The sequence below is a fragment of the Artibeus jamaicensis genome, unplaced genomic scaffold (genome assembly GCF_021234435.1).
Source record: "Artibeus jamaicensis isolate MK-2021 breed Jamaican fruit bat unplaced genomic scaffold, CSHL_Jam_final scaffold_847, whole genome shotgun sequence".
Lineage (NCBI taxonomy): Eukaryota > Metazoa > Chordata > Mammalia > Chiroptera > Phyllostomidae > Artibeus > Artibeus jamaicensis.
The window spans coordinates 15592231-15617646 of NW_026522057.1; the positions used below are offsets into that span (position 1 = coordinate 15592231).

A 25416-nucleotide genomic window follows, 5' to 3' on the forward strand; every position below is an offset into this window, starting at 1 on the left:
GGAGACAGGCACGTGCATCCCTGGGGAATCAGTTTCCAACCCAGACAAAGCAGTGAAATGTAAGCCCACGGAACTGCCTGGGGGCCTTGAGACTTTCCCACTGCAATTGGCAGAGGCTAAGTGGGGACACAGGGCAGGGCCCTGTGGAGGGCACAGCGAGTTTGGCTATAGTCACAGGGGCTCCAATGTGGGCCCTGGGTCCAAGGACTTTGGAAATGGACTTTGTGAAAGGAAGAGGATTTTTCTGGAGCCATTCCAAGAGATCAAATTTAAGAACTCTAGGCCCACGAAGGAGGCCACTGTGGAGAGAGATGTCTTCATTATTCTTAGCCAATGTGGGTCACGACAAGGGGCTGAGGTGGCAGAGCTGGCTCTGGCTCACCCCCACCCTCACCCCCACCTTTGGATCAGTTCACTTGCTGGGCATTGTGCCAGCTGGAGAGGCTGGTGCATCTTTAATGAAGTCACCAGATCCCTGGGACAGGCTCTCTGTCTCACCGAGTTTCTAAACCCAGACCCATTGGGTGCCCACCAGCCTCTCACTGCCTTCCTGCGCCTGGGTGCCAGACCCATTTCCCCTGCAACTATGAACCAGACCTTCTGGAAAACCTACAAATCCAAAGTGCTACAGACTCTGAGCGGGGAATCTGAGGAGGAACTGGCAGAGGAGGTGGGTATGATCCATGCTTGCTATGTGGGGCTGGAACAGGGAGCAGCGGGCGTGAAGGCACAAGGAAGGGCAAGGGACAGGCTGGGGGTGGGGCACATTTGTGTGGAAGTAATCAGCACATTCAGGGATGACACATGGCATGGTGCAGTGTCAGAAAGCCAGGACATTCAACAAGAGATTTGGGGGACACCAGAGGGGTTATCACTATCTCCAGAGATCTCAAGGACTGCCACAGGGAAGACATCCTTCTAGGCCCATTGGCAGTGGCCACATAAGGTATACTCAGCTTGACACAACTTTCTAATGGGCAGAGCTAAGCTGAGTGGGATGGCTTACCTTGAGGGGAAGTGAGCCCCCTGGTACAGGAGGTAGGCAAAGTGACACTTGTATTCTGAGGGTCACTGTCACAGCATCAGATCAGAGCCACACTTGGACCATGTTTATCCTAATGTTAAAAAACTGAAAAGGCTCTGAAACAGTCTTACATCTAGAGGCCATGATAAATAGCAATTGTGCAAATAGATGTGGCAGGGGCAGGGATACATTCTGTGGTGTGTGTGTGTAAAGTAGTGTATGTCTAGACAGGTTGGTGTCTGGGGCTGGGCATGTGTAGAAGTACTTGTGGGTCAGTATTAGGATTGGTGTCCATGTGGAATCCCCAATGAAGGTGTATGTGCAGGTGTGAACCAGGTATAGGTATTTTCAGGTGTGTACATTTGGGCAGAAGCCTGTGCCTGCATGGTCGATGGGTGTTCTGTTCGTATGGGACGGGTGTTTGTGTGTACATCTGTGTCTTGGTATCTGAATGGGTGCAGGGGTTTTGTGTGCTGTGGGTGGACCTTTGTGCAGCTGTCTGCAGTTGCAGAGGTGCACAAGTGTGAATACTATACTTGCGTACATGTCCTTGTCTAAGTGCCTCACAGTGCATACATACAGCCACATGTAGGTGAAGAGCTGTAGCCACGTAGAGGCATGCTCATGCACAGGTGTGTCTACATCAGTGTGTGTTCCCAGTGTCCACATGTCTTTGGGTGTATATGGATGTGTCTGTAGGTGGGCACGTATGTGTGCTCAAGGGCTTCTGAAGGGATTTTTCTATACAGCTCATGTATGTGATTGGTCGCTTTGCTTAGAGGAGTACCTGTATGTACTTGTGGAGGGTGTGAGGGGACTAGGCGTGTATTTGGTCCTGTGCAGTTTGGGGTGCCTGGCGTATGCGTACCAGGCCAGCAGTGGGGGAGGAGGTTCCTATTCCCTTGGGGCCTCTCTCATGCTGAATGGGGAGTCTTGTGTCCCAGAAGGAGAATCCCGCCTTAGTGGAGCCTGAGACAGCAGAACCGACCCCAGAGGCCTTGAATCCCATGTCACAGCTGGCCCGCCGGGTGAGTTCTCCCTTCTTCCCTCGCAGCCCTGAGGAACCTGGCAGAGGCTGCCGTGGAGCCCTGGGACCGGTGCTTTGGCCCCTCACTGACTCCCAGCTCCTGCCTCCCAGGTTCAGGGGGTCGGGGTGAAAGGCTGGCTGACAATGTCATCTCTGTTTAACAAAGAAGATGAGGACAAGCTGCTGCCACCGGAACCCTGTGCTGACCAGTACGTGTATGTGTGTGGAGGAGCAGGGGCAGAAGGTGTTGGTTCCGGCCTATACATATGGTCTGTCTGAGGGTTGGGGAGGGCCAGCCCCTGCTGTATCTGTTTCTTTTAGCAGGTAAGAGGCCAAATCAGCCTGTCTGGGAAATTAGGTTAGATCTCTGGAGGAATTTACCAGCTCTTAGGACTGAGGTGCTAGAAGGTATTATGGGCTCTCTTTCTGTCTGTCCATTTGGGGGGAGGGGTGTGGTCATCTCTCTTTATTCAGGGAACTGCGCAGAGAACCTTTAGGTGTTTGGAACAGACGGGGTCCAGATCAGTGGTTCCCAAATACTCTAAACTCTAGAGTATTGAGGTCTAAACTCTCAGTTCTCCCAGGGAGCTTGTGACAAACCCAAATTCCCAGACTCTCCAAAGATCTGTTCGGCATGTGTGGGTTGAGGCCTGGGATCCAGATTTTCAGCAGCTCTCTGATGATCCGAGGATTAGTTTAGGAACCAGTCTTAGCAGGATTTTGATGCTGGAGGGTTAGTGGGGAGGACGCAGGGCCTCGGTCTTCCTCCTAGTCTATCTCTGGCTCACCCTCCATCCCTGGCCCTTCCTCCAGCCCAGTCACACACACTCCTTTGACACGCTCCTATTCCTTTCTCCCCTGGGCCCCCTGACCCACCCATCTCTCCCAGAACCTATCTCTTCTCTTTCCCAGCTTTGTAGGGGCTCCTCCTCAGACTTCAAGGCATACCCCCTACACTGCATCGCTACCTTTCGAGTCCCCCCCTTCCCCTGAACCTCTGATTTAGACCTTTCTTCTCCCCTTGGGGTCACTCCACCCGTCTTCCTCCGGTGACTCCTCCTTTTCCTGGTCCCCCTATCCCTCCATCTCAGAACCTGACTCCAGTACCCGCCCCGCCTGTTTTCCCTTGGTCCACGCTTAGCTCTCCTGACCACAGCCTCCAAAGTCTGAACCCGCCCTTCTTCCAGGATCTTGCCCCTCTCCCGGAATCTTGCCCCTCCGGGTCCCACGCCACTCTTGCGAATTGTTGGGCCCCGCCCCTTTCTTAAGGGTCCACCTTGAGACTGGGCACCTTTGGCTTTCTTCCTCTGGCCTCGCTCGGAGTCGTTGTCTTAATCCCCAGACCCCATCCCACCCCAGCCTCCTTTTCTGGCACCTCTGAGCCCTCACCCGGCTTCCAGGTCCCAACCTGCGCCCAGTCTCCCGGGCCCCTCCATTCCGAGTCCCTGGGCCCCATTACTGGTCCCTGGAACCTGCCTCCTCTTCGTGCTCTGCAATCTCTCACCCCACCTGTCTCCTCCAGCCCGCTAGCGGCGCGGCCCTCCTCGCAGGCAGCGTTGGCAGAGGCAGAGGCGGAGCCGCGCGGGCCAGGATTCTGGGATGCGTTTGCCAGCAGGTGGCAGCAGCAGCAGGCAGCCGCCGCGTCTGTGCTGCGCGGTGCGGAACCCACCCGGGAGCGGGACCTCGAAGCTGGGGACGAGGCTACCGAGGAGGCCACTGAGGAGGCTGCCCAGCGCGCCGAGCCGCAGGAGGCCGACACGGCCGCTGACTTCAAGTGGGGCTTCCTCACTCACAAACTGGCTGAGATGAGGTTGAAGGTTGCGCCCAAAGGTGACTAGCCAGACAGCCGAACTGGGTGCCCAATCCTCCCCACCGACATAAAAACCCTGCACCGACAGCCCGTGTGACCGCGTGCCTTTGTCGGGACAGCCAGGAAAGCTGCTTTCTTTCGGGCGGGCAACATCAGAGTGGGGGTCCGCTAGAGGAATCCTTCCCTCCTTATCTCACAAACATCCAGGGAGAAAATGACCAGGGAAAGACCGGATATCAGATAGATTGTGTTAGATTTAGGGTACAACTTCCCAGGAAGCTGGGGAACCCCCCAGGACAGACTCCATGGCTCTGTTCAGCCTCTTAGTTTGGCAAACATTGCCTGTGACCCTACTAGGTGCACCATCTTTGTACTAAGATGTCACAGGCTAACAACAGAACTCAGACCATCCCCGGTCTGACACAAGGTGACGAACTGAGACTCAAACTATAGGGCTGTATTTCGGAGCTCAGAGATGAGGCCGACTGGGGAATTCAGAAATTCCTGTGGGAGAATGAACATGTGTAATCTTAGAAGGATAAGTGGAGAGAAAGGAGAAGGTAACCCAGGCAAAAGGAGGATGGTGAATGAAGACTTAGAGGTGTAAACATGTGAGGAAGGCAGGTAACCTTGTGTGTCTTTGAGGGAAAGGAGGCAGTGGCAGGATGTGAGGTTGGCACAATCCTGCGAAGGGTCCTTTCCTTTATTGTCTTCAATTCTAGCTCAGCCCATCATACCTAGTAATCCAAAGGGGTCAGCGAACTCCACGAAAGGGGACCTTGTAGACATCTGTGGGCCCCAGATTTCTAGAGAAGGCCTCTCCCCAGAACCCTTTAAACATGCCATTTCTGGTTCCCCGCTCTAGTTTTGGCTGCCCTGCCGGTTGGTAGAGGAGACGGTCCTAATAGTGTGAGTAGATTCTAAGTTGGTAGTGGCTATAGCAACTGTCATCCACTGAGCACCTCCTTCTATGTGCTGGCTCGTGGTCATGAGCTTTACAACATTTTGGTCACGGGAAAGGTGCACGTACAGCCCAGAGATGTTAAGTGCTCACCGGAGGGGGTGGGAGGGTAGTCACACAGCCTGGAACCCACACTCCAACACCCACGCAATGCACACCTGCAAACCCTTCCCTCCCCCTCTTCCTCAACATCAACCTCGTGGCTGGCTTAACGTTTTGACTTTATTCAGCAGGTTCTCTGAAATTCTAAGCCCAGTCTTCACTCCCCAGACCCACCTCCACAGGGGCCATGAGGCCGCCACTCCATCTCCGCTGTCTGCCCTAGGAAGGGCCTTGGGAATCATTTTGTCCCATGCCCCTATGCTTATTTGGGGAAGCCCAGATCCAGAAGGGGGGGCTTGCCAAAAGTCAGTCTGTGTCAGTGGCAGGGCATCCCTGCTCATGCCCGGGTCCAGCCCCATGCTTACTCCCCGATCATCCCCGGACCCTAGACTCCCCGGGAGCCCGCTCCCGAGTGACTGCGGTCACACCTCAGACTCGCGCGGCGGGCCACGGGCGCGCTGGCAGCCGTACAACCACTGGATGACGCGTGCGTTGCGCTCCACCACGGACACCGGGGGGCGCCCGTCCCGCTCCGAGCCTGCCGCCTCTGAGCCTTCGCCGCCGCGTCCTCCGCCTGAACGATCTGAGTGATCAGCGCCTCCATCGCTGGACGTCCAGTCGCTGGTGTCCCCATAGGCGGGTGGCTGCGATGTTCCGGCCTGGGGGCTGGCATCGGCGCTCCAGCTCTGCGGAGAGAAGCGCTCAGCACCCAGCACCTCCACGAGCGCGCGTTCCAGGCCGCAGTAGTTGAAAAAGCGCTCCTTTTCGGACAGGGGTAGTGAGCACGTGGGGCACAGCGCCCGCTTTCCCACCTCTTCCGGGGCACCTTTGGGCGTCCCCCAACCCCCAGGAGCTGTAGATCGCTCCGCTGGGCCTGGGCTGCTGGAGGTGGCGTCTCGGGTGGTGCCCAGGAAGAGGCGCCGCACCAGTCCCTGACCCTTGGCGTTCTCTTTGTTCACGGAAGCCTTGCAGTCCCGCTTCTGGCGGTAGAAGATGAGAGAGTCCGGCCTTGGCAGCCGCCGGCCGCTCCCCCGGCGGGCGGGCCTGGGAGTCCTCGGTGATGCAGGGGCCCCCAGCTCATTGCAGGGGTGCGGCGTGAGTGGCCCAGGACCCCCGCGCAGGGCTGGCTCCTGGCGTCGCGCTATCACCTGGTGCGTCTTGACATACTTGGCTTTGTCAGCCTCCAGCCTCTCCACCGCGCTGGGGGTCCGTGCTCTGGATGGGGTGGAGGGAGAGGCCAGGAGCATCTTAGCAGGACTGTGCAGGACAGTGCCCCATAAGCCGCCGGAGGTAGGCAGCTAGTTGAGTTGCTGAGAGCAATTGGCTGGGGCTCCCTGGGCCTGCAGGGAAAGAGAAGCGGTCAGGGGGAGAGTCGATATCCCTGCCCCTCTTCTTGAGGCATTCCTGGGAATAGGATCGGCCAACCACCCCTCCCCCATCCAAGTCACCGTCTGCCCTGGGGCCAGAGGCTCAGGGAATCCTTACCCCCATTCCTCAGAGACTTTGGGCAGGGGCTCCCTGGTCATCCATAAACATATGCCCCTTTGAGTGTTGCCCCATCTGATCACAGGGCCATGCCAAGCAAGCATCAACAAGCAACACTGGGAAAAGGAAATGGGGCTGGTCCGGGCCCAATTCCCGAAAGTGGCCTCAACCGGAAAAAATACCTCTTCCCAACCCAGCAACTTGGAGTCCAAGACAAGGAGGCTTCCCAAGCAGAGGCTGGCTCCAGCAGGGCCCACCCTTCCCACCCCCAAGTACCGGAGGTCAGGGATATAACCACAGGGTAGGTCTCCAGTAATTGCAGCCAACTGCCCTGCCCAGGCCCAGCAGGGCCATTGGGAAGGAGAAGGCAGTGGTCACCAGGTTATGTCAGCCAGCTACCTGCTCTGTGCCCCTCCCTGTCAAGAGAATTCCAGAAAGTCGAATCGTAAACATCACCTTATCTGCCTCTGCATTTCTATTTCATAGACATGACCCTGGCCCAGAGCGAGGGGGCTTGCTCAGGGCTTGCTGAGAGTTAGGGACCCAGTCTAGAACCTAGGTCTCTCACCTTTCAGTTCTGAACTGGTTCAGATTGGATCTCACACTTGCCCATCAGAACATCCCTCTTCTTGCTTGTGTTTCTGCTGCTATAAAAGCAGGCAAGTTCTGTTAGAGATGGGCCTCTTGCCTCACTGAAAATTTTCCTTCCACTAACTCCAAAATCTGCACTCCCAGAAATCTGCCCTCAAGGTCTCTGCCCTCTTCTCATCCGGAGACCCAGTGACCCTTCTCCTCCACCTCCCTTCTTCAGGGGAAGGGGGCCAGGAGGGGTTGTAAATCAAAAGCTGACAGTTTCCTTGGCAGTAACAGAAGGGGCCACCCACATGGCTCAGCACACCCCACCCCGCCCCTGCCCTTTCACTCCCCCCATCCTCCATTCAGATGAGAGAGTCAGTCAGTTCTGGGTGCTCAGAAGACCTCAAGTCTGGAAGTAACAAAGGAATAGAATTTGTCAAGGATGGGGGAGGGGAGCCCCAGTGAGGGGCCAAGAGGCAGAGACCCTGCCAACTCCATCCCCCCCAGCACAACTTGTTGAGATTTGTGTGTGCATGTGTGCACACACACACACTCACACATACCCAGCTAGTGTCTAGTAAGTCAGCCCACAGAAAACTGGGAACCCAGAGAGTGAGGAGAGCCTGACAGCGCCCTCCTTCCTGGCTCCCAAGGGCTACACCAGGCAACAGGTCAGTTTCCAAGGTCCCGGGAGGGCACTGTTCTTATCTGACCTCATGGACACCCTCACATCCCCTGTCATCTCCTCCCCTTCCCAGTCCCAAGTGCAGAAACTATAAAAAGTCTCTAAACATAGGGACCAAAATAGTCTGCCATCTACTGTCCCTTCCCTGCCTTCTGGGCTGGCCTTGATGCCCAACCACAGACGTTCCACCCTAGATGCCTGGCAGACATCCCTGTGCCCTCCATCCCTTTGCCCACTCTCTCCCAGTCCTGTGCTTAGTGGTCCAAACTTTGCTTAAGTCTTCTGCTCTAGTTGAGGGCTGGGGGACTGTGCTCATTGGCCAGCCTCTCTGCCTTTGGGTCCCTGGGTGCCCTCCCACCCCAGCAATGGGCTCTAGGTACACTCACCTCTGTGTGGGGAGGCTGAATGCGGGGACCCAGGGCAGGGCCAGACTGAGGGCTGGAGGGACAGCAGGGACTAGAAGTAACTTTGGTGGCAGCCAAACCTCACTCTCCACAGGAAAAGCAGAGAGAGCCTCCACCCCCCCAGATTAACCCTTGCCTTCCTGACCCAGAGCCTGGACTGTTAACTCCTTCCTGATCAGTCTTAGTGTTGGAGAGGACTTATGGACCAGGTCCAGCTCTTTTATTTTATAGATGGTCACACAGGCCCCGACAGGTTAAATGATTTGCACAGAGGCACAGTGAGCTTCGGGCACAGCTAGGACCCCAAACAAAATCTCCTGATTCCCAGGCTTCCTTCAGAGTCTTGGGGTTAGACATGCTCTTCACGTGGGGTCAGCCCCCGCTGTTGGGCCTTGGCAAATTCTCTTGGTTGGAATGGGAAGACAAAGCCGGGTTCTAACTGATTGTGCCTTTTTCCCTCTGTAGCAGGCTTAGACCTGTCCTGGTCTGGGTGTGTGGGTGACGGCAAGCCTGCTCTCCATAGGGGTGAGGCCAGGAATCTGCAGCCGAAGGGTGGGGACAGTGGGGCTGCAGATGTTCAGGGTGAGCCTGTCCCTGCAAGTCTTGGCTTGAAGGTCACCTAGAGGTCACCTGGAAGCCCATTGGAGGTGTTTTTCCCCAAAGTCTGCTGATAGCAAAGGGGATTGGCTGGGAAGAAGGGATTATTCTGGGGCCAAACCTGGGTCCTTTGGCCTCCTTCCTCCTCTGCCCCATCTTGGGGACTTCTAGAGCCAGCACAGTTTCTTATCTGGCACCTCATGTAGGGCTGTTACCTGTCCCTACAGTGCTGGTGACAGGAGGCTCCTCCCCTCTCCCAGGGAATAAACTCTGCAATGCCCAGAGCTCAAAAAATGAGGTCCCGCCAAGGGGTCCCTGCCCCCCTTTAGCTGGTCACTTTCCACAAATCCTCCCTTTTTTTAAAAAAGATTTTATTTAGAGGGGACAGGAAGGAGAGAGGGAGAGAAATATCAGTTTTTGGTTGCCTCTTGTGTGTCCCCTGCTGGGAAGTGGCCTGCAACCCAGGCATGTGCCCTGACTGGGAATTGAACCGCAATCCTTTGGTTTGCAGGCCTGCACTCAGTCCACTGAGCTACACCAGCAAGGGCCCTTGTAGCAGTTTTTAATAGTTACAATTCACACCTGTGCTCTCTGCTCTTCTCTGCCCTTCCCAAGGACCCTAGACAGGGGTCCAGCAGGGTAAGGAAACTGGATCAGATAGGGGAGAGGCTTGCCCAAGCCCAACCCTAAACCCACTCTTTCCACTGCATCCTCTGCCTGTCAAGTAAGGTAATGAGTCCACCTCCTCCAAGAGGTTTTTATTACCTATTTGGGGTTATTATTATTCTGTCCATGATAGTTCCATAGTGTGTTGTTACAACACTGTACGAATGCTTTCACGTGCATGATCACAGTTCATGCCCAGGACAATCTCTGGGGTAGGTTTTATTATTTTTCCCACTTGACAGCAGAAGAGACTGAGGGAGGCTCAGAGAGTGAAATGGCTGATGTCAGCTCACACGATTAGGAATCACAGCTAACTTTTACTGAGAGATTTCTATATGCAAGGTACTGTTGTGCGTGTCTCACACAAATGATTAACACTCAAATGATTTAATCCTCAAAACAACCAAACGAAACGGGGACTTCCATTCTCCTAATTTTATAGATGAAGATCGGGGGTGTGGGCCAGTAGCCCTGAGATCTGGTCATGATGGGGTTAAGCATGGAGGCTGGGCAGGGCCCAGCTGGGATGCTGTCAATGGCAGGAAACCTGGCCTGTGGAGGAGGGGGAGGATGGGGCTGTTGTGTCTGACTTCTCAACCCCCACCCCTTAAAGGAGCATCCGGGTTGGCCCCTTTCTCAGCTTTTTCCTAGGGGCCCAAGACAGATGCTGGGCTACAAAAAGGGGACTCAGGAGGAAATGCAGGTGCTGTGGGGTGAGGGGAGGCAGCCTCAGGTTTGAGGAGGTGATTGGAGGTGACATCGCTTCCCGGCCAGAGCCTCTATCAGAGGGGGTAGACACTGAGTCTACCCTGAGAGTCTCCAGTCCGAGGAGGTAGACACAGCTCCGCCTTCAGGAGCCTGAGGGGGAAGGTGGTGAAGGAACCTTGCTCTCAGGAGCTCCCACTCTGAGGGGTGACAGGACCCTGTCCCAGGTGCCAGTGGACACAAACCCTCCACCACACTGGTAGAGCAGGGTCATGGAGGAGAGGTCAAATTGGACTGGCTTCCTGGGTGAGAGAGCCCTGGGGTCAGTGGGAGATGGGGGATAATGGGGTGGAGCTGCAGCTGCCTGCCCTGCCTGTCTCTTGGCCACACTTGCTGGATCATTTGTCTTTCTGGTCATGGGTCCCCAGGGAGAGATCCTTAAAGTGGTTCCTTCCAGACCTAGAGCCAGGACCTCGGGCAAAGCGGGGAAGCCAAATCCGAGAGAGGTTTCCTTCCTATTTCCGAGCTCATTCCCGAATCGCCCTGAGGATCAGTGGGAATGGGTCTGAGTCAGAACTGGCTCCTTGGAGGAGAGGGTGGTGGGACGATGGGGAACCAGCTCTGGTTTGCGTTGGGAATAATGAGACGGTTCAGGGAGGCCCTTCAGGTCTAACCTCAGGCCCTGACCCACATTGTCACAGAGGAGAAACATGTCAACTCCCTCACCATCCAGCTGCCCTTGCCATAGCCATCCACACCTCTGTGTGCCTTTGAGTCTAATCCCAGCCAACCATTCACTGGCTGTGTGGCCTTGAGCAAGTAACCTCTCTGAATTCCTTTTCGTGTAAAATGCAAGTGATAAGACACAGTTCTTCTTTTTAAAGATTTGATTAATTTTTAGAAAGAAGGGAAGGGAGGGAGAAAGAAAGGGAGAGAAGCATCAGTGTGTGAGAGATACATGGATGGGTTGCCTCTCACTAGCTCCCAACTGGGGACCTGGCCCCCAAGTCAGGCGTGCACCCTGAACCGGCAACATTCAGTTCGCAGGCTGGTGCCCAGTCCACTGAGCCACAGCAGCCAGGGCCAGACCCAGTTCCTGTGTGGCACAAAGAAGTGCTCACCATGCAGGGGAAGCACCTGGGGCCTCAAGGTGCTCAGTGTTAGGTGAATCTGCCTCTTAGCTGGGCCCTCCTCCAACACCTTCCTGACTACTCTGGCCTACATCTTTTTTTTTTCCCTATTCCCACAGTCTCACTCTCAGCTGCTGTCAACAAATCATTCTGAACACTGCTCTGTGCCATGGGGTCAGCGGATGGGTCAGCAGACAAGGTCTGTGCTCCCAGGGAAGCTCAGCCCGCTGGGGGGTGGAGGTGGGGGCGGGCAGAGGTGTGAAGGACTGATCATCACAAAGTGCCAGCAGTGCTGCTGTGACGGCTGAACAAGGCAGAGGACATGGGGGCCGGTATTCGTTCTGTCTGGTGAGGTGGATGCTTTCAAAGAGGAGAGGGTATCTGGGCCTGGAAGGGATTCCTGACGGGGGAGGGGTGGGTGGGGATTTGGCAGGTCGGAGTGCACGGGGTGGGGGAATTGTGGGTGGATGGTGAGACCTCGTGTGAGGGCAAAAGGCTAGGAAAGGGATTTCTGGGCAGTGCGGCTCGGGAGGACTTGGAGAGAAGACAGGGTGCAGAAAAAGGAGGGGGTTTGTGAGGAGATGGATTCAGTGAGGTAATGGGAACCCCGAGAAGAGTCAGGCTTAGAATGAGAGGAGGAGGCTCAAAGGGGACCTGGGACGCAGAGAGAGGGAAGGGTGGGGCCCCGGGCTTCTGCAATGCCTGCGCACCACAGGAGGGGCCCCCTCGAGGGCCACGTGTAAGTCCCCAGAGGGAGTAGAGCAGCCATCCTCCCATTCAGGGCTTTCCGTTTCGGAAAGAATTTCTGCCACAACAATAGTCTGGCTCCGGCCCTCCCTCTGAGGCCGTGACCTCTGGGCAGAGCCAGGTGCCCAGTGCCCACTGTCCAGTAGTCACTGAGGGGAGGGGCAGAGGTGGCCAGAGAAAGGAGGGGGCAGTGGGGTGGTGGGCAGAGATACATTAAGCATCCCCCCCCACCGAAGCACCTAATGAACAATAAACAAAGTAGACAGGATTCTGCTCTCTTAGAGCTTACAATCTAGTGTTTCCGTAACAAAACCAGCCACACCTACTGTTTGCTACATGCTTGGTACTACACTAAGTGCTTTCTGCTCAGGGCCTCATTTACTTCTGACAAAGCCCTGAAAGGGGTGAGGAGACAGGCAGAGAGGTGACGTGACCCACCGAGGGTCACACAGCTCGCAGATGGAAGAGCTGGGCCTCCAGGGCTGGCTCATAGCCCCTGGGTAGCCCATTGCCTTGGCTGTGCGCAGACGGGGCTGCAGCCAGTCCACTCGCATTGCCCCCTGCCTTCCTATTTTGCTTGCTCCGTTGGCTGGGCATGGGGGACAGAAGCAAGGATTAGAATGGGGACAGCCCAATGGCAGTCCTCGCTCCAGTCCTTGTCACCTACATCTCTGTCACTGCATCTTCATTGACATCTCCGTCATCTCCGCTTTCCACCACCATCTTCATCAACATGCCTCCAGATTCAGTACAAGGAACACAAACCACCCAACCTAGACTTAGTCAAATAGGGGAACACGTGGAAAGGAAACAGGGATGTCTCATGAAATGCAGGGGCAAGACATCTGTCCTCCTATCTTGACAAATATGCCTTCATAATGCCGTACTGAAAGATGTTTAGCCCTGGCCAGGTACGTCAGCTGGTTAGAGCCTCATCCTAATGTGCCAAGGTTGCAGTTCAATCCCCGGTCAGGGCACATACAAGAATCAACCAATGAATGCATAAATAAGGGGAACAGCAAATCAATGTTTTTAATTTTCTCTCTCTCTTCTTTCCTCTCTTTCTAAAATCAGTTTTAAAGGTTAGATTTTTTTACACAGAGAAAGTCATCAAAATATTAGATGATTCAATTTAATTATTATTAAGCATGTATGGGTGTTTTGTCACAGGGCCCAGCAATGCTGAATGAGCAAGAAAAGGAAGATGTGATTAATTTATAAATAATTACATCTTTAGTTCATAAAATCTACTTTTCTTGCCTTGATTTCAGCAAAATTACTAATTATGTGGTTATCATTAGATAACCTCTCTTCGGTCTTTTTTTTTTTTTTTTTTTAGTTTAGGTATTTTTGTTGTTGTTGTTGTTGTTTTAGTTTTTGCTTTGCTGAGGTAGTAGCAACTAGAATTAAAAATCAGATTCTTGCCCTGGCTGGGTATCTAAGTGGGTTAGCGTGTCATTCCCCTGTGCCAAGGTCGTGGTTTTCTTCTCCTGGCAGGACCTGTACAAGAATCAACCAATGAGTCTTGGCTGGTGAGACTCAGTTGGTTGGGCTTTGTCCTGCAAACCAAAAGGTCGCTGGTTTGATTCCCTGTGAAGGCACATGCCTGGGTTGCAGGTTCGATCTCCAATTGGGGCGTGGGCTAGTGGCAACTGATTGATGTTTCTCTCTCACATGGACGTTTCTCTCCCTTTTTCTCCTTCCCTTCCCTTTTCTATAGACTCAATAAAAAGAAAAAAAGAATCAACCAATGAATACATAAATAAGTGGAACAACAAATTGAGCTTTCTCTCTTCTTGTTTCTCTAAAAACTAATAAATAAAAAATTTAAAGAAAAGAAAAATTCTTACAGCAACATTTACATTTAGAGATGAACTATGTTATATAACATGTTCAAACATTTAAATGGTTATATAGAATAAATTATCATGAACACAGAAAATATTACAATGTATTTTAACGGCATCAGGTACATCCCTACTTCTTACGTCACAGTTTTCACCACCTCCTAATGCGATTGGCTCCATGCTTCCTGCATGCCATGCCTAGTCTTCACTTACAATTTAAAAGTAAAATATATACTGTTTAATACTGCGGAGTTTTCCTCAGCCATCACGGGCGTCGTTGCACCTACATGCCGCGCTGCGCGTGGGAACACAGGGAAGCAAGAAAATGGGCACCCGCACTCGATGGGCAACAACAGGTTCTTGCGCACGAATCTGTGGCATTCGTGCTCTCCGAGAGGAAGGATGGCACAAGTTAACTTGTCATTTCTCTCACCGAAGCGCTTTCACCACTGAGCCTTCCCTGCGCTCCACACAGTGGCTGTCTGCAGCGTCGGCAGCAGCGCAAAATCTTGTGGCGTGTAGCAGCCTTTTATTTTGAGGACATAGGGCAAGGGATGCGGAGAAGCGTTTGTCTGGCTGAGACCGAGGGCAGATGTTGAGGGGCACGGCTTCCACTGGGTCCCGAGGGACAGACGCCCACGCGATCTTCAACAAATGACGTTTGCGGTGTTTTTTGTATCAGTGCTCCTTAAAAGGCAGGGCTCCTCCTAGTGAATTCTAAAGGGTGCCACTGAGCTATGGCCATGGAAGTGTTGGGTCTCACTGCACCTACCCAGCTGCAGGGACCTACACTTTTCTATGTGAGGAGGGCAGTTCCTGCAGAATGTGGAGCTGGAGGGAGGGGCGATGGTGGCGTTATAATCACCATTCCCATCATCATTACTGCGTGACAACCAACACTTTAATCCTACCTACCCCTGCATTATAACTGTCACCTTCTTCAGTCATTGTCAGCTTCCTCACCTGCAGTTTTGCCGTTCGACAGTGACTCATTTTCTTCGGGCAGTCTTGCCCTGACCTAGGCCGTCTTCCTCCCGCTCTCAGCCCTTGCGCTCCCAGAGTGGGGTAACTTGACTCTGGGTGGGGCACTTGACCTAGACCTGGGTCAAAAGCCTATCACATTTCTCTGGCCCCACTACTTCATTTAAAAATGGACATGTAACTCGAATCATAACCAATGAGACTTGTTGTGACCTCTGAGAAAAAGCTTTTCCCGTCATCCTGGCTGAGCAAGAATCCGGGAAGACAGCCCTGGGAGGATAACCTGCCCCCAGGACTGAGTCAACCAGGAGTGGAGAGAGTGAGAACCAACCTCGATGAGTGGGGTCTCTGCTCCCAGTCATGTCTGAAGCAAGCCTGTATTTGGTCCTCACATTTCCTTTTGGCTTAACTGTGTTGGGTTGGTTTTTCAGGCACATGAGAAGGAAGCACACTGTTTTCTCCAAAACTAAAGTCACCTTCATCACAGCGCCTGTAGCCTGGAACATGTGCAGCCTCGGTTTGCTCACCATTCTAACCCACCTCCACACTAATTTCTCAGGTATGCTGACCAGGTGCCTCCAGGTTTGTTACAAAGTGGCCTGGAAGAGCAGCAGAAGTTACTGTGGAGTCAGGAGACCAAAGTTCTGGTCCTGACTTTACTAGGAACTCACTCTTGGTCTGGAGCAGGTCACTGATTAGAAAGGTGGTTCCCAGGTGCCACTCCTTGGGTGGAGTCCAGCTGGCTACATAGAATCTACCCTGGGAGCTTGTTAACGAGAAAGCCATCAGGACTCCACCCTCCGAGAACCTGAGTTAGTGTATCTGGGGTGGAGTCAAGGAGAAGACAAAACCCTGGGTCGTACTGATTTTATGAATGAGTGCCCTTACCAGAGAGTCTAGATCTAATGTGTTACCTCTTGCAGCCAAAAGTAGCTCTAACAGTTTGCTCATTCAGTAGGCTAAAACTAATACTCAGCATGGCCTGTATATTGCTGATGAGGTTGAGGTGCCAGCACTTCCTTGGTTAATCTGTCTGATGCCTAAGAATACAGGAATGTTGGAGAAGATTTATTATGTGAGCCCTGGCTGGTGTAGCTCAGTGGATTGAGCGCCGGCCTGCGAACCAGACAATCTCGGTTCGATTCCCAGTCAGGGCACATGCCTGGGTTGCAGACCAGTTCCCTGCAGGCCAGTTCCCATCAGGGGATGCACAAAAGGCAATCATACATTGATGTTTCTCTCCCTCTCTCCTTCCCTTCCCCTCTAAAGATAAATAAATTAAATATATATATATAAAAAAAGATTTATCACGTGAAATGGCATACACTCCATAATCCTACTGAGTACATTCCTCACAAGGGCTCAGAGGGTAATTCTTCACCTGGGTGCAGAGATAAGTATTCGTGAAAGCAGCATCAGTATCTTTGAAAATTTTTATGGTGGGTGACCTCTATAGCAAGGGCATATTGAAGAGGTGCCACTGAGATGGGCTCCCTGGCATCCCTGGGGATGCTGGAGTCCTAGAGGAGCAGAGGCCCAAGTGGCAGAGCTGAGCCGAACTGCCAAAGTCAAGGTGGGGAATGTGCGGTGGGATGAGGTGATCATCAAAATGCTTTGACTTGCAGCGATTTTTAAAAAGATTTTATTTATATATTTTTAGAGAGGGGGAAAGGGGAAAAGAGAGGGAGTGAAACATCATCAATGTGTGTTTGCTTCTCATGCGCCCCCTACTGGGGACCTGGCCGGCAACCCAGGTATGTGCCCTGACTGGAAATCAAACCCGCAACCCTTTGGTCACAGGCCTGTGCTCAGTCCACTGAGCCACACCAGCCAGGGCAACACTTGCAGGGATCTTTCATCAGAGTGTCTCTAAGAATGAAACAGATTAGCTGCTTATTAAATATTATTGAGTTATATTACAGAAAAATCTCAGTGTCTTATGGTCAGAAGCCTAACTTGAATTGTTGTCGCACTGCAGCAGCATCTCAGCCTTTTGGGCTAAGTTCTAGATCTAAGCCAGTTCACAGACCTGAAATCCTGACTGAATAGGAGGCCAGGTCCCTTAGAGGAGAAGCCTGCAGCACTGCCATAACTACGTACAGTAAGTCTTCTCCAAGAAACGGAGAGGGAGAGTGCAGACATTTTAGGAATTTTTAGACATCGAGTTTGAACTGATGCTAATATGTGGGAACCCAAGATTCAACGTGTCTCCTCCGGAGCTCCTCCACCACTGCTTTCCTCATCTCGGCTGATCCTTCGTCTCAGCATCTTTCCAATTGCTCAGGTCAAAAGCGTGCGGTAATCTTGGACGCATCTCCTTCTTTCACATTCCACATCTAATCTATCAGCAACATCCTTTGGCTCTGGCTTCGGCATACATCCAGATTGGCCTGCTCTCCCGCTCAGAGCACACCCACCTTTGCCTTTCTCTCTCCTGAGCTCCCAGGGCCCTTCTCTGGCCTCTGCACGTTGTTTTCTGAGTCTTCGCAACCCAGCTGGCTCACTTCTACCACCTCTGTAACTTTCTAAACAAACTTTCTCTTATAATTTTTTGGGGGAAAAAAGAATACATCCAGATTTAGACCACTTCTGTCCCACTCCACTCCTACCACCCCGGTCCAGACCATCACCATCTCTCATCTGGATTATATCCTCCGCCCCCAGGAACAACTCAGCTTCTCCAGCTTTTCTTCTGAGATCCCACCCAGAGATCCCCAGGTCACCTGAAGGGGCAGTTTCTTCACAGCTCCTCCAATACATCTCTTTCTACTCTGTTTGAAATCCAGACACCCTTTCCCAGTTCCCTCCTCAACATCTGTTCTATGCACAAGTATTAAGCACCCACTAGTTCCAAAACCTTCATAATTTTTAAATGACTTCAGGAGAGAGATGAGAATAAATCTTTGGGCCATAAAGGGCCAAGACCCTGAGTCGTCCACTCCCTCTGGCCTCCTGAGGTTCCAGCTGTCGTCGGAGAAGCCACCCTGGCTAAGCCTAGGAATCTCCAAGAGATCGGTCATCAGGAGGTTGGAGCCCAGGTCAGCTCTTGTTTAGTGACACAATGGGAATCTGTGGTCAATCACTTACCCTTCAGAGACTGCCCCCAACAAGACTGTGAGATTAGGTGAACTTGGCCCTGTGAGGCACAGGCAACAATGATAATTTTGTTTCCCAAATTAGCACACCCTATCCTATCACATCTACAGGAAGTAAGTCTGTGGAACTGAGGGGAGGCAGAGATTCAGATTGGGGGGCGGTTTATCCAAGGACACCCGGAAAGCGCCAGTCTCACTGGGCTTGAGCAAGGTGTTCCAGGCCCATCCTCCAGAGGGCAGGCTTTACCCTTCAAGAAGCCTCCTTGATTCATTTTTACCTGCTGACTGTCTTTCCCAGCTCCAGGTAGCCCAGGAGTCCACACCTCAGCTCTGCTCTTCCACCTGGTGGCCACTCCGCTGGTTATTTACCGTGATACTTGGTGCTTGGTAATACCAGTTAACCCATGAGAGCAGCAATCCCTTTTATTTATATATTTTTCCTGCAGTTTATGAAATATCTTCCCATTGTTTTCATTTGGTTTGCAAAGGAACTTAGACAAGTAATTTATTATTCTGGCCATTTTTTAGAAAAGGGAACTGAGGCTCACGAAGGTGAAGTTGCTCCACCAAATTCACAGAGTCAACTCTGCGGCTGCTGCTGCCGCTGTCACAGACCTTTACCAAGCACTTGCCATGTGCCAAGGATGATGTTAAGGGTTAATTTATTTAATGCTATGGTAATTAAGACAATGAAGTATTGACATAGGGATAGACACATAGATGACTGAACTTACAGAGCTTATTAATTGTAAGGTTCAAAGCTCCCATGTCCTCACTGAATTTTTATTCATTTGCTCTATTAGTTACTAGGAGAGATGTATTAAAATACCCAACGATGGGCCTGGCTGGTGTGGATTGAGGCTCAGTGGACTGAGTGTCGACCTGCGAATCAAATGGCCGCCGGTTCAATTCCCAGTCGGGGCATGTGCTTGGGTTGCGGGCCAGGTCCCCAGTGGGACATGTAGGAGGCAACCACACATGGCTGTTTCTCTCACTTCCTCCTCTTCTCCTCTCTCTAAAAATAAATAAATAAAACCTTTAAAACCTTTAAAAATAAAAATAAAATACCCAACGATGGGATGGCAGATTTGTCCATTTCTCTCTAGCACTTTGAATTATGTTATCTGGTGCATACCGATTTAGACATGTTCTCTCTCTGGTGACTTGACCTTCTCATTATATAGTGACCCTCTTTAGTGATGCTTTTTGCTTAAACATAATTTCATCCTTTTTCCTCCCTAGTGTTTTTTCCCCAAACTTTGTTAATCTGTGTTCTTACATTTTAGGTTTGTCTTTTGTGAACAAAACATTGCTGGATTTTATTCTTTTATTTATTCTGACATCCTTTATCTTTGAACTGAGATCAATATAGTTTTTGTTCCTGTCATCTTATAATGTGCGTTGTTAGTCATGCTTTCCCACCCTCCGTTTTAAAAACGTTTTTTATTTACCAATTTTTGAGAGCAGGAGAGAGGAAGAAACATTGATTTGTGGTTCGGCCTATTTATGCATCCATTGATTGATCCTTGTCTGTGCCCAGACTCTATAAGGAACCCACGGCCTCGGCGTATCAGGAGGACGCTCTAACCAACTGAGCTACCTGGCCAGGGCTAACATTTTTTATTGATTTCTCCCCTTAGAAACATGTATATTGCTACAAACCCACTAACATTTCAGGGGGTTCAAGATTCTCTGAGGTCCATTCATGGATCCTGCATTAAGAACCTGTGAATGTTACAGTGCTGACAGGTGGAACAAAAAGACACACTCATTTTTTAGCTTTTTTGTTTTGTTTTCTAAATATTTTATTTACTTATATTTAGAGAGAGGGGAAGGGAGGGAGAAAGGGTGGAGGGAAACATCAGTCTGCTGCATCACACATGCCCCTAACTAGGGATCCAGCCTGCAACCCAGGTATGTGCCCTGACTGGGAATTGAACCTGAGGCCTTTTGGCTCAAAGGCCAGTACTTAATCCACTGAGCCACACCAGCCAGGGCCATTTTTTTAGCTTATATTTCAAGTTCGTATTTTCCTGCTTGTCTTCAAAGACCATTCACAATCTGATCTCACTGTATTCATCTCACCCTTTTTTTTCCTGATAACACACTCTCAGCGATAGTCCATCTAGGTATCTCCAGGGTCTCTCCTCAATTCTATACTCGCCTCCATTTGTGCAACGTAGAGTAGTCACTGAGATCATAGGCTCTCAGGCCAAGATGCCTGGGTTCAGATCCCAAACTAGCTGTGGACCCGAGCAGGTCATCTACCCTCTCTTTGCCTCTGTTTCTGTACCTGTAAAATGGTGAAGAACAGTACTTACCTTGCACGGTTCTGGAGGATACGAGTCAGTGCTTTTGAGGCACTTAAAGCAATGCCTGGCTCATAATAAGTGCTTGAGACATTTTAGTTGTGACTACTGTTCATTCCTATACAACTTGTCATTATTAGTTTCCTATACCTCATCTGTAAGCTGTGAGAGGATTCTCAAACAAAATAGTTGTTAAAAGTCTCTAACAAAGTATCTGGTGCATAGTAGGGCTCATTTTCTTGAGAGGTAATTTTTCTTTTGCTGTTTCAAGGGGGAAATAGAGCTCTCTGTACTGGAAGTCTATGGCTTCACTTCTCTCAGTGGAGAAACAAATGCTTTGCTTTTCAATCTCAAGGGCAATGAAATGGCTCAAAAAGTTGAAATGTGGGGGAATGAGCAACCCCACCACCTCAACAAGGGTGGTCTTCTGAGACCGAAGGAAATGGACAGGTGGTTGGTTCTGTGAGAACTAAGCTCAAGCAGCGACTCCTGGCAACAAGACTTCCGGTGAGATGGAATGTGACTGAGGTCCCAATGTTCGAACAGGGCATGAAGAGAACTCCATGAACAGGAGATGCTGGACCATTTGGACTTGGTCAGTATGCAGGTAGTGGACAGACCTTTTCCAAGTCTTATGCTGGAGAAATTCCTTGTAATCTTGGCTGCTTGGGAATAAAGAAATATGACATTTTGTATATCTTAGAGCAATTTAAAAAAATATTGACTCTAGGACATTGCTTTTTTAGAGAGAGAATAAGTGAAAGAAACATCGATGCGAGGGAGAAATGTTGATTGGTTGCCCTCTGTATGAGCTTGGACTGAGGATCATACATGCCCAGACCACAGATCAAACCTGCCGCCCAGGTATGTGCCCTGAGTGGGAATCAAATATGCACCCTTTCAGTTACCGGATGACATTCCTACCAACTGAGTCACACAGCCTAAGGCTTAGAGCAGTTTTTTTAATTTTCCCAGCTCATTTTGCTTCATACTTTCTTTCTTTTAAAAAAAACATATGTTATTGATCATGCTATTACAGTTGCCCCAGTTTTTCCCTCTTCTGCCCAGTATCCCCTTCCCTCCAGTAACCCTCCTCCTTAGTTCATGTCCATGGGTCATATGTGTAAGTTCTTCAGCTTCCCCTTTTCCTATACTATTCTTGACATCTCCTGTCTATTTTGTATCTACCAATTATGCTTCTTAATCCCTGTACCTTTCCCCCCATTCCCCCCTCCCCCTCCCACTGTTAACCCTCCAAATGATCTCCATATCTGTGATTCTGTTCCTGTTCTGCTTGTTTGCTTTGTTTTTTTAGATTCAGCTCTCTATAGTTGTTAATCTGTTGCCCTTTTAATGTTCATAAATTTGATCTTCCTTTTCTTAAATAAGTCCCTTTAACAATTCATGTGATAATGGTTTGGTGATGATGAACTCCTTTAGCTATACCTTGTCTGGGACACACTTTATCTGCCCTTCCATTCTAAATGATACCTTTGCTGGATAGAGCAATCTTGGATGTAGATCCTTGCCTTTCGTGACTTTAAATACTTCTTTCCGGCCCCTTCTTACCTGTAAGATCTCTTTTGAGAAATCAGCTGATAGTCTTATGGGAACTCCCTTGTAGGTAACTGTCTCCATTTCTCTTGCTTCTTTTAGGATTCTCTCTGTATATTTAAACTGGGCTAATGATGTGCCTTGATGTGTTCCTCCTTGGTTCCACCTTCTTTGGGACTCTCTGAGCTTCTTGGACTTCCTGAAAGTTTATTTCCTTTGCCAGATTGGGGAAGTTCTCCTTCATTATTTTTTCAAAAAAGTTTTCAATTTCTTGCTCTTGCTCTCTTCCTTCTGGCATCCCTATGATTCAATGCTGGAATGTTTAAAGATGTTCTGGAGGTTCCTAAGCCTCTCCTCATTTTTTTGAATTCATTTTTTCATTCTGTTGTGGTTGAATGTTTTTTTCTTTCTTCTGTTCCAAATTGTTGATTTGAATCCCGGTTTCCTTCCGTCACTATTAGTTCCCTGTACATTTTCCTTTATTTCACTTAGGTTAGCCTTCATTTTTTCCTCTAATTTGCAATCAAATTTAACCAATTCTGTGAGCATCCTGATTACCAGTGTTTTGAACTGTGCATCTGATAGGTTGGCTATCTCTTTGTTGCTTAGTTGTATTTTTTCTGGAGCTTTAATTTGTTCTTTCATTTGGGGCTTTTTTTTTTTTTTTTGGTCTCAGCGCACCTGTTACACAGTGAGGAGCGGAGCCTTAGGTGTTCACCAGGGAGGGGCAACCTACCTTGCTGCGTTGTGATGCTGTATGTGGGGGAGGGGTCTGAGAGGGAACAATGGCACTTGCTCTGCTCTGCCAGATTTCAGTCACTTCCCCAACTGGGCCCTTCTGGTGCTAATTCCTGGGTGGGTGGGCTTGTGTACATTCTAGGACCCTGTGGGTCTCTCCAATGGACTCTCCTGTGAGGCCGGGAGTTTCTTCCGCTGCCGCCTCAACCCCCACAGGTGTTTTCAGTCAGAGGCTTTGAGGCTTTATTTTCCTGCACTGGGAGCCTGGGTTGCATGGTCTGACTCGCTTCTCACTTGTTCCTCCCAGTTTACTCACACGAAAATGTGGGACTGCCTGCTCCACCAGCTGCTGCCTCACCCATCCTGGTCCTCCAGCCACTGCCTTGCTGTGAGTTCTCTCTACCCGGCTGCCAGTCTCTGCCCCTCCTACTGGTCTGGATGAATGTTTCTTCTTTAACTCCTTGGTTGTTGGACTTCCATACAGTTTATTTTCTATCAATTCTGGTTTTTTTTTTAATTCTTTGTCCTTTTTAAAAAAATATTTATTTATTTATTTATCTTTAGAGGGGAAGGAGAGGGGAAGAGAAACATCAATGTATGGTTGCCTCTAGTGCATCCCCTGCTGGGGACTGGCCTGCAGGGAACCGGCTTGCAACCCAGGCATGTGCCCTGACTGGGAATTGAACCGCGATCCTCTGGTTTGCAGACTTGAGCTCAACCCACTGAGCTACACCAGCCAGGGTTCTTCTTCGTCCTTTTTTTGGTTGTGGGAGGAGGTACAGTGTCTGCTTTTCTCTTGCTGCTTTTAGGATTCTCTTTATCTTTAACCTTTGGCATTTTAATTATGATGTGTCTTGGTATGGTTCTCTTTGGGTCCAACTTGTCTGGGACTTTCTGTACTTCCTGGACTTGAATGTTTATGTCCTTCACCAAATTAGGATAGTTTTTGTTTATTATTTTTTTAATTAAGTTTTTTATTTCTTTCTCTTTCTCTTCTCCTTCTGGCACTCCTATGATTTGGATGTTCATATGTTTAAAGTTGTGTTAGAGGTTCCTAAGCCTATCCTCATTTTTCAAAATTCTCTTTTCCTTCCTTCTGTTCTGATTGAATGCTTTTTCCTTCCTTGTGTTCCAAATTGTTGAGTTGATTCTCGGCTTCATCCTCTCCACTGTTGGTTCTCTATAGATTTTTCTTTATTTCACTTAGTGTAACCTTCGTTTCTTCCCCGATGTTTTTACCACACTCAGTGAGTTCTATGAGCATCCTCATCACCAGTGTCTTGAAATCTGCATCTGATAGGCTGGTTATCTCCATTTCATTTAGTTCTTTTTCTGGGGATGTGTTCTGTTCTTTCATTTTGGCCATATTTCTTTGTCTCCTCAATTTGGCAGCCTCCGTGTATTTGTTTCTGTGAATTAGGTACAGATCCTTTGGTTCTCTATAAAAGCCATCCATCTGGATGAATGTGGCTTCTTTAAATCCTTGATTGTTAGACTACCATATGGCTTGATTTTCTGACAGGTCTGGTTATTATTTGTTTTGAGAAATAGTTGTGATTCTCTCTGCGGTTGCACGAGGAGGTGAAACACGTCTACTTATGCCTCCCTCTTGACCAGAAGTCTAGAGCAAATTTTTAATGATACATTATATACTTCATTTTCTTAACTAAGTGCAGGGGCTGTGTGACACTCCTTTGATTGTTCCAGTCCTTTCATTAGTAATTTTCCATGATGAGTAGAATACTTGAATTTTAGAGCTGGAAGGACTCTCGGAAATTGTACCTAGTGTTGACTGTGATTAATTATATGAGGACCAAAGATATCACTCTGTTGAAGTACTATGTCCTTGAAAGAAATTCTGAAGTCAGAAGTTTCTCCTCTCCCCAGAGGGAGGGTGGCCTGGGGCGGGATGGTCGTGTACTGTGACAGGGTGTCAAGTGGACGGTGCATGCAAGCCGAGTGTGTGAACACAAGAGGGGTGATCGTGCATGGGGTGTGCAAGACAAGTGTGTGCCCCCTATGGTTCTCCACCCACCTACACATTGATCTTATTTGATCAGGTTGTGACCCCAACACCACTGGGCGGATTAGAGATGAAAAGAAGTTTCTCTTCTAAGGACTGGGCCTAAAATAAACATGTAATTTAACCCCCAAAGAATTCTTTTGTTCGCCACAGCTCATTGTAGTCCATATGTACTGACATTCCTTTGGGAAAGACTATAAGAACCAATTGTCTTCTTCCATCTGCTGATATGATCAGAGGGGTTCAGGGCTCACCAGATCTCTCACTAGCTTCAGGAAATCCTGTTAAACTGGAGGACTCAGGGCCAAGTAAAATCTCTGGAGCAGACTGGTGAGTTTGTGAGTAAGCTGGTGAAGGACCAGAGCTCCTGCAGACACAGATAGTTGTGTTTTGACATGTAAACCTAGATAAGAATGGGTACCACCCAGCTGACGAGTCAACTCCATCCAGCCTTTCTTTGGCTAGTCTGTGACTTAGCTTTCCAATCCCTTTGGTGTTCATTCTTCTCCTTTCATCTACCCCACTTACCCCATACCCAGAGTTTTCATGCAGTGGTTCTTTATGTGACTAGAATAGTGGTTCTTATAATAGTGGAAATAGTGATTCAAAGATCTTTTGGACCTTTTCAAGAATCTGTGAAAAGTTATGAACTCTCTCCATGGAAAAATGCATATACACATAAAATGTTGCTTATGGTTCTAGTCGGTCCACTGAGAATCCTGGATTCTTCTGTTGGATTCTGGCTGAAGAAGCCCTTCCCTACAGTAAAATACCTGGTAGCTCAGTCAGTTGGTTGGAGCACTGTCCTGATACCCCAGGGCTGTGGGTTTGATCTCACTGGTCAGGACACATGCAAGAATCAACCAATGAACGCATGAGCAAATTGATGTTGCTTTCATTCTCTCTCTTTTAAAAAAAAATTCTTTACAGGTTTGGACATTTCTCATGTT

The 25416-nt window shown here is 49.8% G+C and overlaps 2 protein-coding genes and 1 non-coding gene across 4 annotated transcripts; 2 read left to right on the top strand and 1 right to left on the bottom strand.

The window, feature by feature from the left end:
- Positions 1–586: 586 nt before the first annotated feature.
- On the top strand, positions 587–3889 carry CUNH1orf232 (chromosome unknown C1orf232 homolog). The gene is made up of 4 exons (XM_037135845.2): positions 587–670; positions 1969–2052; positions 2163–2260; positions 3574–3889. The coding sequence occupies exons 1-4, from the start codon at positions 587–589 to the stop codon at positions 3887–3889; spliced, it is 582 nt and encodes a 193-aa protein (XP_036991740.1).
- Positions 3890–5026: 1137 nt separating this feature from the next.
- On the bottom strand, positions 5027–8126 carry FAM110D (family with sequence similarity 110 member D). 2 transcript variants are annotated; one of them, XM_037135912.2, is made up of 2 exons: positions 8057–8126; positions 5027–6264 (listed from the first exon to the last, which is right to left on the bottom strand). In XM_037135912.2, the coding sequence occupies exon 2, from the start codon at positions 6169–6171 to the stop codon at positions 5347–5349; it is 825 nt and encodes a 274-aa protein (XP_036991807.1). In that variant the 5' UTR covers positions 6172–6264; positions 8057–8126; the 3' UTR covers positions 5027–5346. The 2 variants fall into 2 exon arrangements, with proteins under 2 accessions (XP_036991807.1, XP_036991808.1); XM_037135913.2 differs by lacking the exon at positions 8057–8126 and adding an exon at positions 6410–6520.
- Positions 8127–24321: 16195 nt separating this feature from the next.
- Positions 24322–24562, top strand: LOC119042286 (small Cajal body-specific RNA 2). The gene has a single exon (XR_005081199.1). It is a non-coding gene; the product is annotated as a small Cajal body-specific RNA 2 (non-coding RNA).
- The last annotated feature ends 854 nt before the right edge of the window (positions 24563–25416 follow it).

Coding starts and splice junctions, on each gene's coding strand:
- FAM110D (XM_037135912.2), bottom strand. CDS start 6,171: ATGCTCCTGGCCTCTCCCTCCACCCCATCCAGAGCACGGACCCCCAGC.
- CUNH1orf232 (XM_037135845.2), top strand. CDS start 587: ATGAACCAGACCTTCTGGAAAACCTACAAATCCAAAGTGCTACAGACT. Junction 671..1,968: donor AGGAGGAACTGGCAGAGGAG/GTGGGTATGATC, acceptor CTTGTGTCCCAG/AAGGAGAATCCCGCCTTAGT. Junction 2,261..3,573: donor CCGGAACCCTGTGCTGACCA/GTACGTGTATGT, acceptor TGTCTCCTCCAG/CCCGCTAGCGGCGCGGCCCT.